A 16847-nucleotide genomic window follows, 5' to 3' on the forward strand; every position below is an offset into this window, starting at 1 on the left:
TCCCATTTGTCGGCCTGCGGAAATGGGACAATAGGTGACGGCCAATTGGAATGTATATAGTCAGTTGGCGGTTATTTAACTGCCTGGATCTCATTGTGTAAATGGGTCATACGTTTTCTTGACCTTCTACATACTGATTCTGATTCTTGACATACACAATCATTATATCCATAGAATGGTTACATTTATTAGACTTACAACATAAAGAAACTGAAACTTTTTTTGTAAAAAGATTATTTTATTGGATGATATTACTAAAACCGTGCTGAGTTGCTGTGAACTGGTCATACATACAAGTCAAAGCCATGGACTATAAAGGACATGACAAAAACCAATATAGGGGCACCTACTGTACGTTGTCCTTGTGCTATGCACAGTTTCCAATCTGAACGGGCAGCTTAATCTCATTTGTTAGATGTGATAAATACACAATCTCAGAATCATTAAATTGAAGAAGTATGTGGGCTTACCCCTAAAAAAAATTACTAAAAAGTACTAGCCACCAAGTACCTCCCTTCTATCTATCTAGCTGTCTAATATCAAGGGCAATCCATTTATAGCATCAGAGACGCCAAAGGGATTACAGGGAGTGGTAGTCGGGCTTTGTGTCTCTCTGCTTCAGCTCCTGGGCTTCAAACTGCATAACAGAGGCAGTCAATGTATGATGGGAAGTGAAAGGATGTTCCAGGACCTATTGTACTGGCAGAATGCTAATGAAGAAGAATCACACACTTAAAAGGATAGAATGTGAAGTTATAGACTAGTGGTCCCCAACCTTCCTTATCTGGTAAGCCACATTCAGCTCTGAGAGAGGGTCACAAGCTACATCCAGATATCTCCTTCCTCCCTCCACCTGATCCCTGGAGTAGTGACATCCTGCTCCCCTCTCTTCAAAGCAGCGACATTCTAAAAGCCCCCATTACTATTATAATGACAGACAAAGTTTCTATCCCCAATATATAGGCAGGATACTTACATACAGAGTTTTTTTCTATAGGTTTTGTGTGAAAAGTGAGATTTAGGCAAAAAACGAAAGACTTTGGTGAGAAAGCACTTCCAAGAAAGTGACTCATAATGGAGCATGTTCATAGTGGTGTTCATATGGAGCAAACACTGAAGTGAAACAGTAGGTGAGCATTATAGTGACTTACATAGAATTTTTAAGAGAACAACGGATCATTCATTTTAGTTATTAACAAAACATAATAAAATAAAATCTACGTTTGTAGTCTCTAACTAGATATGTGGTCCCTATTACACTGAAATCCACTTTGTACTGTAGTCAAGATACACGTAGGCCAGCGATTGGAACAGCATTTCTCGTGAAAGTAAAGAAATGGCAGCAAATTCTTGAAACTAAGGAACTTTTCCTTACCAGAACGGGGCACTTAAAACCCCAAACTCTTCTCCCTGTTTCAGAAGCTCTTACAATACCTTATATGACACCACATTTTAAACTAGGACAACGAATTAGCAGTTTTTATGATTAACCGCAAGACAAAGAGTTAACTCTTGCCTTTTGTCATTTGTAGCTGTTGTATATAGTTTTGGGTAAGCTGGGTAACAAACACTATAACTCCTTTAAAGCCTATGGACATCTTTGACATGGAAGAAATTGTTTTCAGAAATATTAGTGGTTACCTTTAGTTAACAAAATTGAAGTTTCAGTTAGCAATCCTTAATCCTTCATATATTTCCAGACTCCATGTTGTCAACTGTGTAGCCTGATGCAAGTTTCAGATTTTTCTCTTTTTTGCTCTTTTTGGAGTGTCTCTCCCTGAAATATAGGCCAGATGTGAAGTCTGTGTGTATCCAGGGTACTGCTATCTTCCCTTGCTTTAATGTATCAGCACATCTCCAGAACGGCACTTATTTCCTCTCCATGAGTTTTCTCCTCCTCTGTAGAGTTTTTTTCTATTCTCTGTAAAGCTTACATTGTGGATCTGTATACAACCCCCACTCCCTCCCTTCTGCTATGTCTAACACTGAGAGAAGGTGGATACAGGGAGGGATGTCAGCAGCAGGAGCTCTGTCAGATTAGGATCTTGCATATCATTTATTTATTTTACTCACTTACATAGTGCCATTAATTCCACAGCACTTTACAGACATTATCAGCACTGTCCCCGATGGGGCTCACAATCTAGATTTCTTATCAGTATGTATGCCCTACACTGTGTATATATCCGAGATCCCCAGAACATGGCAAATACCCGCCTGGGTCTCGACCCCTTCTAGCACCCAGGGTTATGGAGAAACCAGATGGCAAAGCTGTGTTTGGTCCTAACTCGTAGCAGGGCCTCGGTCAGATCCAATGGCGCCAAAACCGCTTGCCTACGTTATCAACCTAACAACATTCTGCATAAGTGTAATGGTAGAAAGATTTTTTAGTGAAGACTACTTATATAATGTAATCCAACACAAACTGTGACAGCACACTAAACCTGCATCAATCGCATCTTGCGTGCATGGCAGCCTGAGCAGGTAAAGCAATATGTCATACAGGAAAGGGATGTCACTCCATTCTCCTCGGTTCATTGATTTATTAGAAATCCATGTGCAAAAATGACAGTAAAAACTTTGAGTCAGGTGACGCGTTTTGGAATACACTTCCTTAGTAATATCTCTGGCTAAGGAAGTGTATTCTGAAACACATCAATGACTTGAGGTTTTACTGTTCTCCTCAGTTAAACACTTTATTAGATTTCCACGTGCAAAAATGACAGTAAAAACCTCCAACCAGCTGACGCGTTATGGAATACACTGCCATAAAATATCTATGACTAAAGAAGTATATGCATCAGTGGCTTGAGGTTTTTACAGTAGTTTTTGCAAATGGATCTCTAATAAATCATTGTACTGAGGAGAACAAAGTGCCAACCCTTTCCTGTTCGACATGTTTAGAAAATAGTTTAGGAAGCAAATTTAACAATCACACAAATTCTGTGTGAAGTGTCCATAGTCTTTAATTGTGGCTATATTACTTGCAGTCCAGCATTTTAAAAATCAGATATAAATAGGAGCTGTATATAATTTCTAAGAAGACCGACTCGTCTACTTATATTTACTAGGGACCATATTTTGTTTATGTGAGAAATTCTCTTAAGGTTTGAATTAGAACCAGAACCTAACGTCCTTTAAGTTGCTTTGCATTCCAGCAACTTCCGAAAGCTCTTCCTGAAACTGTCATCCAGGAAGGCATAAAGGAAGGGATTGAGGCAAGAGTTGGCGTAGCTCAGACTTGTGATAAAGTAAGAGATTCCAATGACTAAAGAGGTCTCCTGCAAATCTGTAGTGAGAGACACGATGGTGGCCAAATGGAAAGGAGTCCAACAGAAAAGGCAAACTGCTACAACAACAAAGACCATGATGGTGACTCTCTTCTTGGCCTTGTCCAACGCTTTCCCATTGGAATTCAACCTCATGTTCCGTAGTTTGTACAACATGACCATGTACAAGACGCAGATGGTGGAAACAGGGATGGCAAACCCCAGGAGCAGGGTATAGATACGACTTGCTTTGAACCAAAGCTTTTCTGGCTTGGGAAAGTTTAATCCACAGCTCTTAAATTCCATGTCATCCATGTAAACTCCAGCAAAAACAGTGAAGGGCAACACAATAACAATCACCAAGAACCAAACTAAAATACTGATAATCTTTGCTGCCCTGTAGGTGCGATACGGCATCCTCTTCGACCTCACTGTGGCCAGAACTACTAGATAGCGGTCTACACTCATGACAGTCAAGAAGAAGATGCTTGAAAAGATGTTGTACAGATCTATAGACAAAATGATTTTACATAGGACAACCCCAAAGGGCCAATAATGTAGAAGGATCTCTGCAATGTTGATGGGAAGAACAAGAGTGAACAAGTCATCTGCAATTGCCAGGTTCAGGATGAAGAGGTTGGTGACAGTCTTCATCTTGGGGGCTTTGAGAATGACATAAATGACAGCGGTGTTTCCTGTCAGCCCCACCACACAAATCACAGAGTAGATGACAGGGAGAATGATGTAAAAGTCAGGGGGCAGCTCATTGTTAGTGATATCATTAACCCCACCGAGAATACACGATAGGTTGGGATGGCTCAGCAGGGACACGTTCTCCATGGCTCTCTGCTTCAAATCTTATCAGGACAGATGGGAAATAAGGTGAAGGCTCCACAGTTCATGGCTTTCCACATGTTGCAGCCTCTTGGTATATTAACCCACTGATGCAAGCATCCATCCACCAGCTAGTTATAAAAAGGCTTACCAAGAACGTATACATGTCGTGTGGGAGCTTACAACCCTGAAAAACGCTGAGCCTCTGGGAGACTGTTAGATATGTCTGTGTGTCCTCGGACTGATAATCTGTTCAGTTTCTGAAAGCAAAGCAAAAAAGGAAAGAAAAAAAAATTAGACGAGATAAAAAGATTTAGACAAATTAATTACATTCTGGAACAGCAAATGCTGCCTAAAGAAAAATATGAAGATGTGAGACAAAAAGTGCATATGTGGATGCATATGGGGTACTATGGGAAAGATAATAATAGCATCGCCTCTTAATAATCTTGGAGTATCTGCGTGATAGAAAAGGAAATCTAAGCCCCCGATGAGCCATTTTTCTGGTGTTCGTTGGGGTAGACTTCTCCTTTTCTTAACCATTTTATAGGGGAGAGATGGGGCAGGCACAGACGTGCAAAATATGATGCCAGAAAACCGTCTATATGGGATGAAAAATAATAATCACCATAGCATCCTAAGAAGGGGCTCTATTTTCCAGCTCAAATGGTTGTATCACAATGGGGGAAATTTACCAACGCCAGTGAAAAGAAAAAAAAGGATATTTTTGCTCATGAAAAGCAGATTACAGTTCTTATCAGACTCCTAAAGATCTAATTAGTTGCAATAGGCAATTCCCTCACTTTTCCTTTTGCAAAATCTCTTCTATGGTACAGATTTCACTTTTTTTGGATCCAATTAAAATGTCTCTGAAAATCCTTACAGATCCACGAAATACAGTCCATAAAGGATCCACGTCAGTCCGATCCCATCGCCATGATTGCTGGGTCTATACAGTAAGCCCAGTAACACTATGCCACACCTATGCATGAACAATTTGATAAAATAGCAAAGGTAGTGAAAGTTGGAGAAAAGCATTTTGTCTCCACATACCCCACATTCTGTTCTGTGTTGTTTCCCTAGTTTCAGTTTAAAGTGGCTGATAACATAAAGCAATAGCTTCCACTGAACTAGATGACTACATCTTGTAAGGCAGCTGGTGGATTGGGTTGGGTTTTCCGCACTGACGCCCCTATTGCTAAACATCAGCGTCCTCAGCGCTCCTCACTGGAAACCGATTAACGTAATGATGTAATAACAGCATTTAGCACAATAGAAGCTTAATTCCCAGCGCAGTTCTAGAAATCTTCTCTATCCCCGATATGCAATTCCCTGTATAATAATTATATAGAAAGGAGCAGTGTGAGAATATTGGGTGGAAATAATAATAAGCTACAGTAGAGTAAGGAGAAAAAAAATTTCTAGAACCACAAGTCTCAGCAAACCATGACAATTACTATAGTTTAACAATCACAGGGCACATTATGCTACAACTACACAATTCCCAACAATATTCAGATGTAGCAGAGCCGAGTATGTGCCGCAAAGCGTGTTGCACTATGTAGTCTGTGCTTTTAAGTGGATCTAGAAGTAAAACCTACATCATGGTCTTAAAGCTGCATAAAAGAGCAACGAGCCAAGCAATATTATCTTCATGGCGTATAAAAATATTATATATGCAACTCTCCTCTTCTCTCTTTGCTGCTGGATCACTACAGATGCAGCAGAGTTGTATTTGTCATTTATCTGAATCTTTTGAGCAGTGATAAGGAACTGACGTGGGATCATTTAGCATGACTTGCAGTCCTATGCTAAATCAAATGACATATGCAGTGATTGGGACAGGGTTGTGCCACCTCATCTGTTACAATCCTTCCTGAAATGGGGGTAATAGTTTTTCCAGTGCTGCCATCATCTTTCTCCTCTGTACTATAATGACCCAGCTGTATCTCCTCTTCCTTTCAGCGGTTATTATATAACATACAGCTTTTCATGTACACAATGCAGCAATCTATTCTGATGATCACAGCTCTTATATGCCTGAATGTCGGCTCCTATGTGTAGTAACTTGTCTCTGCATTATACTCTCCTGTGCTCCTGATATTTTACCTACTTTCCAAATGTCATGCCCCCCATCCTGTAGGACTTCTGTTCACTCCCTTAGATGACCCTCCACAGCAGAACCCACAACTCTTTCCCCCTCCTAGTCTAGACCCTTATTCTGTGCTTTCTAGTGTAGACCCCTCTTCTGTGTCTTCTAGTATTATAGCCCCTTTTTATTTTCCTCCTTGTGTAGACCCTTCTTCTGTCTTGTACTGTACATTGATTTTCTTTGCTTTCTAGTCTTAACCCTGTAGAATCCATTCCTCCCAGCCTACCTCTGCTCCCTCTGCTGGACCTCTGCATGCTCCTGTCACTGCAGACCCTCACATCTGTTCTCTCCTGTGAAATAAACCCTGTCTCCTCTTGTGTGGACCCCTCTTTGATCCTTTACATATAGATCCCTTATTGCTGTCATCAGGACAGGACCCCCATCTTCTGCTCCCTCTTCACTGTTATCATCCTTTTACCCCCTATATAACCCTTACTTCTTCTCTACATTGTAGGATCCCCTCCTTTACCCTTTGTTCTATAGCACTCAGGCATTTCCCCCTGTATATGACCTCTGCTGCTCCTTTCACTGAATATCCCCATCTACCCGCTTTGTGACCACCACCCCATAGGACCTCTTCTGGACCCTCCTCATCACACTGTAGGTCCCCACTATGGCTCTTCCCCTTTCTTTTAGCCATGCTACACCCGATGTCATCTTCCCAGTTTTCATGCAGCCCCCTTTTCTGTGCCCCCCCATGCTCTTCAGTATAAGCTCCAATTCCACTACTATTTTGTAGGGCGTGTAGTTGAGCTACCAAAGCTCCCATCATCTCCACTCGCGACTTCATATCTCAGGAGCGGTTTCTTCAGTGTTTCACCTGCGATCGCTGCCCTGATCCGTGCTCTGCGGACACCTCTCACTCTCCGCTATGTACCGACACCTCTCACCCTCCGATCGGTACTGACACCTCACACCCTCCGATCTGTGGTGACACCTCACACCCTCCGATCTGTCGTGACACCTCACACCCTCCGATCTGTGGTGACACCACACACCCTGCAAACTGTGCGGACACCTCTCACCCTCCGATCGGTACTGACACCTCACACCCTCCCATCTGTGCTGACACCTCACACCCTCCAAACTGTGCGGACACCTCACACCCTCCGATCTGTGCTGACACCTCACACCCTCCGATCAGTACTGACACCTCTCACCCTCCGATCGGTACTGACACCTTACACCCTCCGATCTGTGGTGACACCACACACCCTCCAAACTGTGCGGACACCTCACACCCTCCGATCTGTGCTGACACCTCACACCCTCCGATCAGTACTGACACCTCTCACCCTCCGATCGGTACTGACACCTTACACCCTCCGATCTGTGGTGACACCACACACCCTCCAAACTGTGCGGACACCTCTCACCCTCCGATCGGTACTGACACCTCACACCCTCCCATCTGTGCTGACACCTCTCACCCTCCAAACTGTGCGGACACCTCACACCCTCCGATCGGTACTGACACCTCACACCCTCCCATCTGTGCTGACACCTCTCACCCTCCAAACTGTGCGGACACCTCACACCCTCCGATCGGTACTGACACCTCACACCCTCCCATCTGTGCTGACACCTCTCACCCTCCGATCGGTACTGACACCTTACACCCTCCGATCTGTGGTGACACCACACACCCTCCAAACTGTGCGGACACCTCTCACCCTCCGATCGGTACTGACACCTCACACCCTCCCATCTGTGCTGACACCTCTCACCCTCCAAACTGTGCGGACACCTCACACCCTCCGATCGGTACTGACACCTCACACCCTCCCATCTATGCTGACACCTCTCACCCTCCAAACTGTGCGGACACCTCTCACCCTCCGATCGGTACTGACACCTCACACCCTCCCATCTGTGCTGACACCTCTCACCCTCCAAACTGTGCGGACACCTCACACCCTCCGATCGGTACTGACACCTCACACCCTCCCATCTATGCTGACACCTCTCTACCTCCGATCGGTACTGACACCTTACACCCTCCGATCTGTGGTGACACCACACACCCTCCAAACTGTGCGGACACCTCTCACCCTCCGATCGGTACTGACACCTTACACCCTCCGATCTGTGGTGACACCTCACACCCTCCAAACTGTGCTGACACCTCTCACCCTCCGATCTGTGGTGACACCTCTCACCCTCGATATGTGCTGACACCTCTCACCCTCCGATCGGTACTAACACCTTACACCCTCCGATCTGTGGTGACACCACACACCCTCCAAACTGTGCGGACACCTCACACCCTCCCATCTGTGCTGACACCTCTTACCATCCGATGTGTACCGACACCTTACACCCTCGGATCGGTACTGACACCTCTCACCCTCCGATCTGTGCTGACACCTCTCACCCTCCGATCTGTGCTGTATCCCTGTCCCCACAGCTCGGGCTGCTCCTTACCTTGCGCTCTGTGCAGTCTGTGCTCCTTCTCCTGCGCTCTGCCTCTTCTCTCTCTTCTGCAAGTTGTGGTGGGGAGGAGGGCCTGTCACTGCTCTGTGACGTGATATCAGACAGCGCTCCACTCAGGATGCAAAAGTTTAATAAAACTTATAGTGGGAGACCATGGAAGATAAGGAGGAGGGTGGCTGGGGGCATCTCATCCAGGATGGGGGCTCTGATCCAGATACTGACAGTGAGAAGACCGTACAGACCTAGAAGGAGCATCTTCAGATCTACATTGTATGTGGTGCTTGGAATTCGTCTGGACTCAAGGGAGATGCTATGGAACTACAAATCTCAGGAATGAGATGGATCCCGATTCTGTGGATCTGTCTCTCCATGGTGGTTATGGTGACTAACTTCTTATTAATTGATTCCTTATATAAAATGGAAAGATGAAAATATTAGTGGGGAAAAATACATAGCAAAAGCATATAAAAAGGTGGCAATTTTTTTTAAATAATTTTACGGAACTTTCCTTCTGCCAACTAATTTGGGTATACAGCAGAATTTTCTCCTGCAAATCCCGAATGTGTTCACAAAGCCTTAGTCCCTTTCCTGTGTCCCCCATCATTAATTACAAGTCCTTGATAGCTTCAAAATGAATTTGGGGAATGGAGAAGACATTACCATGTACTGATCATCCTCCATCTCCTCCCAATTTATTTAAAGTCCCTGACAGCATCTTCTCCCAACTTTCAATTTATTATAAAGTGTCCTATGCACCTTATTTCTCTTCCACTTCACAATAAATTTGAAGTCCCTGAGAGTGTCATAATGAATTGTAAAATGGGGGAGGATGCTATAAGGGACTTATCACCCTCCTCAACAACCAGATTCCTTTTGACAACCATCTCTAACGCCCTGCTCCCTCTTTCCCTGTTCATCAGTCCATTATAAGCCCCCCTTACTCCCTTCCCAATTTCCCACCCTCCATTATCCTTTCCTCCACTCCCCTCATTGTCCTCTCCTCCACCCCTTCATTGTCCTCTCCCCACCCCCTTCATTGTCATCTCCTCCACCCCATCATTGTCCTCTCCTGAACATCCATCATTGCCCTCTCCCCATTCCTATCATTGTCCTCTCCCCAACATCCATCATTGTCCTCTTCCCCACCCCATTGTCCTCTCCCCCACCCCCATTGTCCTCTCCCCCACCCCCTCATTATCCTTTCCTCCACTCCCCTCATTGTCATCTCCCCCACCACCTTCATTGTCCTCTCCTCCACCCCCTTAATTGTCCTCTCACCCACCCCTTTCATTGTCATCTCCACCACCCCATCATTGTCCTCTCCTGCACATCCATCATTACCCTCTCCCAAATCCCTATCATTGTCCTCTCACTGACATCCATCATTGTCCTTTCCTTTATCCCCATCATTGTCCACCACTCACATCATTGTCCTCCCCACCACACCTCAGCGTCCTCTCCCCCACCCCATTATTGTTCTCCCCACCACTCCTCAGTGTTCTCTTCACCAAACTCATCATTGTTCAACCATACCACACCTCAGTGTCTTCTCTACCACCCCTTCATTGTTCTCCTCCACCACACCTCAGTATCCTCTCCACCACACCATCATTGTTCTCCCCACCATACCTCAGTGTCATGTCCGCCACCCCATCATTGTTCTCCCCACCATTCCTCAGTAACCTCTCCACCAGCCCCATTATTGTTCCCCCGCACCACAGTTCGGTGTCCTCTCCCCATCCTCATCATTGTTCTCCCTCACCACAGCCATCATAGTTCTCCCCACTTACATCATTGTTCTCCCCAACCACACTTCATTGTGCTCTCCACCACCACCATCATTGTTTACAACACCATATCTCAGTGTCCTCTCCACCACCCCATAATTGTTGTCCCCACCACACTTCAGTGTTCTCTCCCGAACCCCTATCAATGCTCTGACCCACCACATCCTAATGTCCTCTCCACTAACCTCATCATAGTCCTCTCCATCACATCTCAGTGTCCTCTCCACCACCCTCATCATTGTTCTCTCCCACCACACATCATTGTTCTCCCCACCACACCTCAGTGTCCTGTTCCCTACCATCACCATTGTTCTTCTCACCACATCTCAGTGTCCTCTCCACCACCCTCATCATTGTTCTGTCCCACCACACATGAGTGTCCTCTCCTCCACCCTCATCATTGTTCTCTCCACCACACCTCAGTGTCCTGTCCCCTACCATCATTGTTCTCCTCACCACACCTCAGTGTCCCCTCCCCATCTTCATCATTGTTCTCTCCCTCCACCCCATGATTGTTCTCCCCATCCCACCATTGTTTTCCCAAACCACACATCAGTGTACAACAGCCCCATCATTGTCCTCATTCCACATCCGTCTTTATCCATTCCCCCACATCCATCATTGTCCTCTTCCCCATCCCCATCATTGTCATCTCCACATCCCACTCATTGTCCTCTCCACCACATCATTGTCCTCTCACTCACATGAATCATTGTCCTATCCCCCACCCACTTCACTGTCCTCTCCACCTCCCCATCATTGTTCTCCCTGTCCACACCTCAATGTCCTCTCCCCAACTCCCATCATTGTCAACTCCACAACCTCCATCGCTGTTCTCCCCACCACATGTCAGTGTCCTCTCTACCACGCTCATAATGTTCTCCCATCGCACCTCAGTGTCCTGTCCACCACCCCCATCATTGTTCGTTCTCAGCACACTATTGTCCTCCCCCACCAAACCTCGGTGTCCTCTCTACCACCCCCTCTTTGTTCTCCCCATCACACCCCAGTGTCCTCTCCACCACCTCATCATTCTTATCCCCACCACACCTCAGTATCCTCTCCACAACACCATCATTTTTCTCCCAACCACACCTGTGTCCTCTTCCCCACCCTCATCATTGTTCTCCCCCCCACACCTCAGTGTCCTCTCCACCACCCAATTATTGTTCTCTCCCACCACACTTCAGTTTCTCCCCCACCCCATCATTGTTCTCTCCACCACACCTCAGTGTCCTCTCCCTAACCCAATTATTGTTCTCCCCCACCACACTATTGTCCTCCCTCACCAAACCTCAATGTCCTCTCCACTACCCCCTCATTGTTCTCTCCATCACACCCCAGTGTCCTCTCCACCACCCAATTATTGTTTTCCCCACCACACTCTAGTGCCTCTCCTCCACCCTCATAAACACTTGAAATAGATCACTCTGTTTGTAATGACTCTATATAATATATGAGTTTCACTTTTTGTATTGAAGAACTGAAATAAATTAACTTTTTGATGATATTCTAATTTTGTGGGCTGCAACTGTACTGCATACACCAGGATGGGGACCATATGTGGAACATATATACCAGGATGGGGAAGATATATACAAGGATGGCGAACATATACAACCGGGTGGGACCCAGGAAGGGGAACATATATACGAGGATAGAGGTCATGTATACCAGGTTGGAAAACATGTATACCAGGATACAGGACATATACTGTATATATATATATATATATATATATATATATATATATACACACACACACATATATAGACACATATATACCAGCATGGAGACAGGATGAGTGTCAGATCTATCAGAACGGAGGACATACATACTAGAATGGACCCAGGTTGGGGGATATACAGTGGGGGAAATAATTATTTGATCCCTTGCTGATTTTGAAGGTTTGCCCACTGACAAAGACATTAACAGTCTATAGTTTTAAGGGTAGGTTAATTTTAACATTGAGAGATAGAATATCAAAAATAACATCCAGAAAAATCACATTGTATAAATTAAATAAATGTACTTACATTTTGCAGTGAGAAATAAGTATTTGATCCCTCTGACAAACAAGACTTAATACTTGGTGGCAAAACCCTTGTTGGCAAGCACAGCAGTCAGACATTTTTTCTAGTTGATGATGAGGTTTGCACACATGTCTGGAGGAATTTTGGTCCACTCCTCTTTGCAGATAATCTTTACATCATTAAGATTTTGAGGCTTGCGCTTGGTAACTCGGAGCTTCAACTTCCTCCAGAAGTTTTCTATGGGATTAAGGTCTGGAGACAGGCTAGGCCACTCCATGACCTTAATATGCTTCTTTTTGAGACACTACTTTGTTGCTTTGGCTGTATGTTTTGGGTCATTGTCTCGCTGGAAGACCCAGCCATGACCCATTTTTAATGTCTTGGCGGAGGGAAGGAGGTTGTCACTCAGGATTTAATGGTAATGGCTCCATCCATTCTCCCATTGATGCAGTGAAGTATTCCTGTGCCCTTAGCAGATAAATGCCCCTAAACATAATATTTCCATCTCTATGCTTGACAGTGGGGATGGTGTTCTTTGAGTCAGCATTTCTCTTCCTCCAAACACCTCCAAACACAGCGAGTTGAGTTAATGCCAAAGAGCTCAAAGAGCTCAATTTTTGTCTCATCTGACCACAGCACCTTCTCCCAATCACTCACAGAATCATCCAGGTGTTCATTGGCACACTTTTGACGGGCCTGCACATGTGCCTTCTTGAGCATGGGGACCTTGCGGGCACTGCAGAATTTCAAACCTTTTCGGTGTAATGTGTTAGCAATGGTTTTCTTGGTGACTGTGGTCCCAGCTGCCTTGAGATTATTAGCAAGTTCCCCCCGTGTAGTTTTAGGCTGATCTCTTACTTTCCTCATGATTAAGGATACCCCCACAAAGTGAGATTTGGCATGGCACCCCAGATTGATGTCAATTGACAGTCATTTTGAATTTCTTCCATTTTCTTACTATTACACCAACAGTTGTCTCCTTCTCACCAAGTGTCTTACTTATGGTTTTGTAGCCCATTCCAGCTTTGTGCAGCTGTATGATCTTGTCCCTTACATCCTTATAAAGCTCTTTGGCCTTGCCCATGTTGTAAAGGTTAGAGTCTGACTGAATAACTGAGTCTGTGGACAGGAGTCTTTTATAAAAGTGACTATGTAAGACAGCTGTCTTTAATGCTGGTAACAAGTTGATTAGGAGAGTCTAACTGGTCTATAGGTGCCAGAACTCTTAGGGATCAAATACTTATTTCTCACTGCAAAATGCAAATCTATATATAAAACTCAAAATCTGTAGTAGCCCGCTCTATACAAATCCACGGTTCTCGCCCGATTGGGTGAAATTTGGCACGCCTCCTCACAACCCACAGTTTATTGCAGGAGCCCCTGTAGAGCACACACAGACATGCACACACTTCCCTCCTCCCGATCTGCAGTGTTTCTAGCACACACATGCCCAGCAAATCTTTTTTACATCTGCGGTTTTGCTGCTGATGTGCCTGACTCAGTGGAAGTCAATGGGTGCAGAAACGCTGCAGATCTGCAAAAGGAATTGACATGCAGCGGAAAAAAAAAATGCTGCATGTGCACAACTAATTTCCATTTCCCATACATCAACATTGACTGCGGATTTAATGCGGCCAAAAACGCTGCGGATCTACATCTAAATCTGCAACGTGTGCACACAGCCTAAATCTCGCTAGAGTCCCCCTGTCATGAGATTGGGGCCCCCGGAGTTAGGTTCTATACATATAGTGGAGAAATGTGAAGGTGAAAGTAAAATTGCTGAGGGGAAAGCAACAGTTGTGACTGACAAATTAGTAAAATGCCAAAATAATAAAAATTTAAAGTGGAAAAAAAAAATTACTGTAGCACTCTGAAAATGTCACTTTCAGGGTGACACTGAAAATTTTACTTTAGCTACCATAACCAACAATTTAACATATTTTCCGTGAGCGAAGCCGCGGATATTCTACTAGTCTATATATATATATATATAAAACTCAAAATCTGTAATAGCCCGCTCTATACAAATCCACAGTTCTTGCCTGATTTGGGTGAAATTTGGCACGTCCCCTCTCCACCCACAGGAGCAGAATACTGCGCACGTTACATCTCGTTAGTGCCCCTCCCCCCCATCATGAGATTGGGGCTCTCGAAGTTTGGCCCTATACATATAATGGGTAAATGTGAAATCTGTAGTAGCCCGTTCTATACAAATCCACAGTTCTCTCCCGATTTGGGTGAAATTTGGCATGCCCCCTCTCCACCCATAGGAGCAGAATATTGTGCACGTTAAATCTCGTTAGCATCCCCCCATCATGAGATTGGGGCCCCTGAAGTTAGGCCCTATATATACACTCACTGGCCACTTTATTAGGTACACCTGTCCAACTGTGTGTTAAGACTTAATTTCTAATCAGCCAATCACATGGCGGCAACTCAGTGCATTTAGGCATGTAGACATGGTCAAGACAATCTCCTGCAGTTCAAACCGAGCATCAGTATGGGGAAGAAAGGTGATTTGAGTGCCTTTGAACGTGGCATGATTGTTGGTGCCAGAAGGGCTGGTCTGAGTATTTCAGAAACTGCTGATCTACTGGGATTTTCACGCACAACCATCTCTAGGGTTTACAGAGAATGGTCCGAAAAAGAAAAAAAATCCAGTGAGCGGCAGTTCTGTGGCCGGAAATGCCTTGTTGATGCCAGAGGTCAGAGGAGAATGGGCATACTGGTTCGAGCTGATAGAAAGGCAACAGTGACTCAAATTGCCACCCGTTACAACCAAGGTAGGCAGAAGAGCATCTCTGAACGCACAGTGCGTCGAACTTTGAGGCAGATGGGCTACAGCAGCAGAAGACCACACTGGGTACCACTCCTCTCAGCTAAGAACAGGCATCTGATGGCTACTTTCAGCAGGATAATGCGCCATGTCATAAAGCTCGAATCATCTCAGATTGGTTTCTTGAACATGACAATGAGTTCACTGTACTCAAATGGCCTCCTCAGTCACCAGATCTCAATCCAATAGAGCATCTTTGGGATGTGGTGGAACGGGAGATTCGCATCAGGGATGTGCATCCGACAAATCTGCGCCAACTGTGTGATGCCATCATGTCAATATGGTCCAAAATCTCTGAGGAATGCTTCCAGCACCTTGTTGAATCTCTGCCACGAAGAATTGAGGCAGTTCTGAAGGCAAAAGGGGGTCCAACCCGTTACTAGCATGGTCTACCTAATAAAGTGGCCAGTGAGTGTATATATATTCGGGAAATATGAAGGTGAAAGTAAAAGTTCTGAAGGGAAAACAACAGTTGTGACTGACAAGGACTGATTATAGTGACGGCACCAAAGAGTCGCTTCTAAAGGGGCCACACCACCACACGCAACACACAAACATTTCACAAGCACCATACATACATCACACAGACAGCACACATATACCAACCCACAAGCACCACACAAATGCCACAACACACCACACAAACACCAGACCCTCTAAACACACATGAAGCACCCCAGGGGCCGTGGGTTACTCGATACTGGGCCGGTGTCTTAAATGGATGTGTCACAGTGGCAGCGACCCGGTCCATGGCCACAGACGTTCATGCAAAATTAAGGGAATTGAATAGGAATAGAGTTTGTATGTAATATTTGTGATGCCACCTGTGGTATTCTGGTGAGAGGTGACCAGCGCTGCTCTGCAAATCCTCTGGGACAGATGGTATGAGGCAGCTGAGGTGGAATAGCTCTCCACAGGCAGAGCTGTAGTCCCAGGGCAGTTGAGATGAGTTTAGAGATGGTGAGGTAGTGTGGAGTGAAGGATGTAGCCGTGCCAGGTTGGTGACGTGACGCAGAAAGAAGGTAGAGGACAGAGTTGCATGCAGTTCCAAGGCTTTACTTACAATCTGGTGCATACAGTTGCCCACTTCAGTGCTGTGTTCTCCAGGGGAGGGGTCCAGCCAACTTCCAGGCAAAATGAAGTACACCCTTCCAGCACTCCCTGTCAGCATGTACACTTTCCTGGCAATCTCCACACAATATGCTGCTTTCCACTTTCCTTCCTTTCCAGCACTTCACAATTAACGTCCCAGGCCAGCAGCTGCGAATCCTGTCAGACAATGTGTACCCTTCGCTTCTGTGATCCTATGTAGCTGCCTTTCTGGTAAGAATAACTGTGGTAGGGGCTGTGGTCCTTAAAGTCACCACAACTATCGGCTTGCTAGTAGCGCCTGGAAGCATGCTCACTAGACTAGGGGCCGTGACCCTTTGCGACCAAGTTTCTTCCCCACCTGACACCTGTCAGCGTGGATTGGGCCCCAAGGGGAGTACGCTCCAACCATGT

General features: G+C 45.3%; 1 protein-coding gene across 1 annotated transcript; it reads right to left on the reverse strand.

Annotated features, from left to right (window-relative positions):
• Positions 1 to 217: 217 nt before the first annotated feature.
• On the reverse strand, positions 218 to 8736 carry NPBWR2 (neuropeptides B and W receptor 2). Its single transcript, XM_073580866.1, has 2 exons — positions 8680 to 8736; positions 218 to 4363 (listed from the first exon to the last, which is right to left on the reverse strand). Exon 2 carries the CDS (start codon positions 4107 to 4109, stop codon positions 3138 to 3140), a length of 972 nt encoding a protein of 323 aa, XP_073436967.1. The 5' UTR covers positions 4110 to 4363; positions 8680 to 8736; the 3' UTR covers positions 218 to 3137.
• Positions 8737 to 16847: the final 8111 nt, after the last annotated feature.

This window comes from Dendrobates tinctorius, unplaced genomic scaffold (genome assembly GCF_039654945.1).
Source record: "Dendrobates tinctorius isolate UK_male_01 unplaced genomic scaffold, ASM3965494v1 ptg000065l, whole genome shotgun sequence".
Lineage (NCBI taxonomy): Eukaryota > Metazoa > Chordata > Amphibia > Anura > Dendrobatidae > Dendrobates > Dendrobates tinctorius.

Bases quoted from the DNA above. Each gene is read 5' to 3' on its own strand.
- NPBWR2 (XM_073580866.1), bottom strand. From the start codon at position 4,109: ATGGAGAACGTGTCCCTGCTGAGCCATCCCAACCTATCGTGTATTCTC.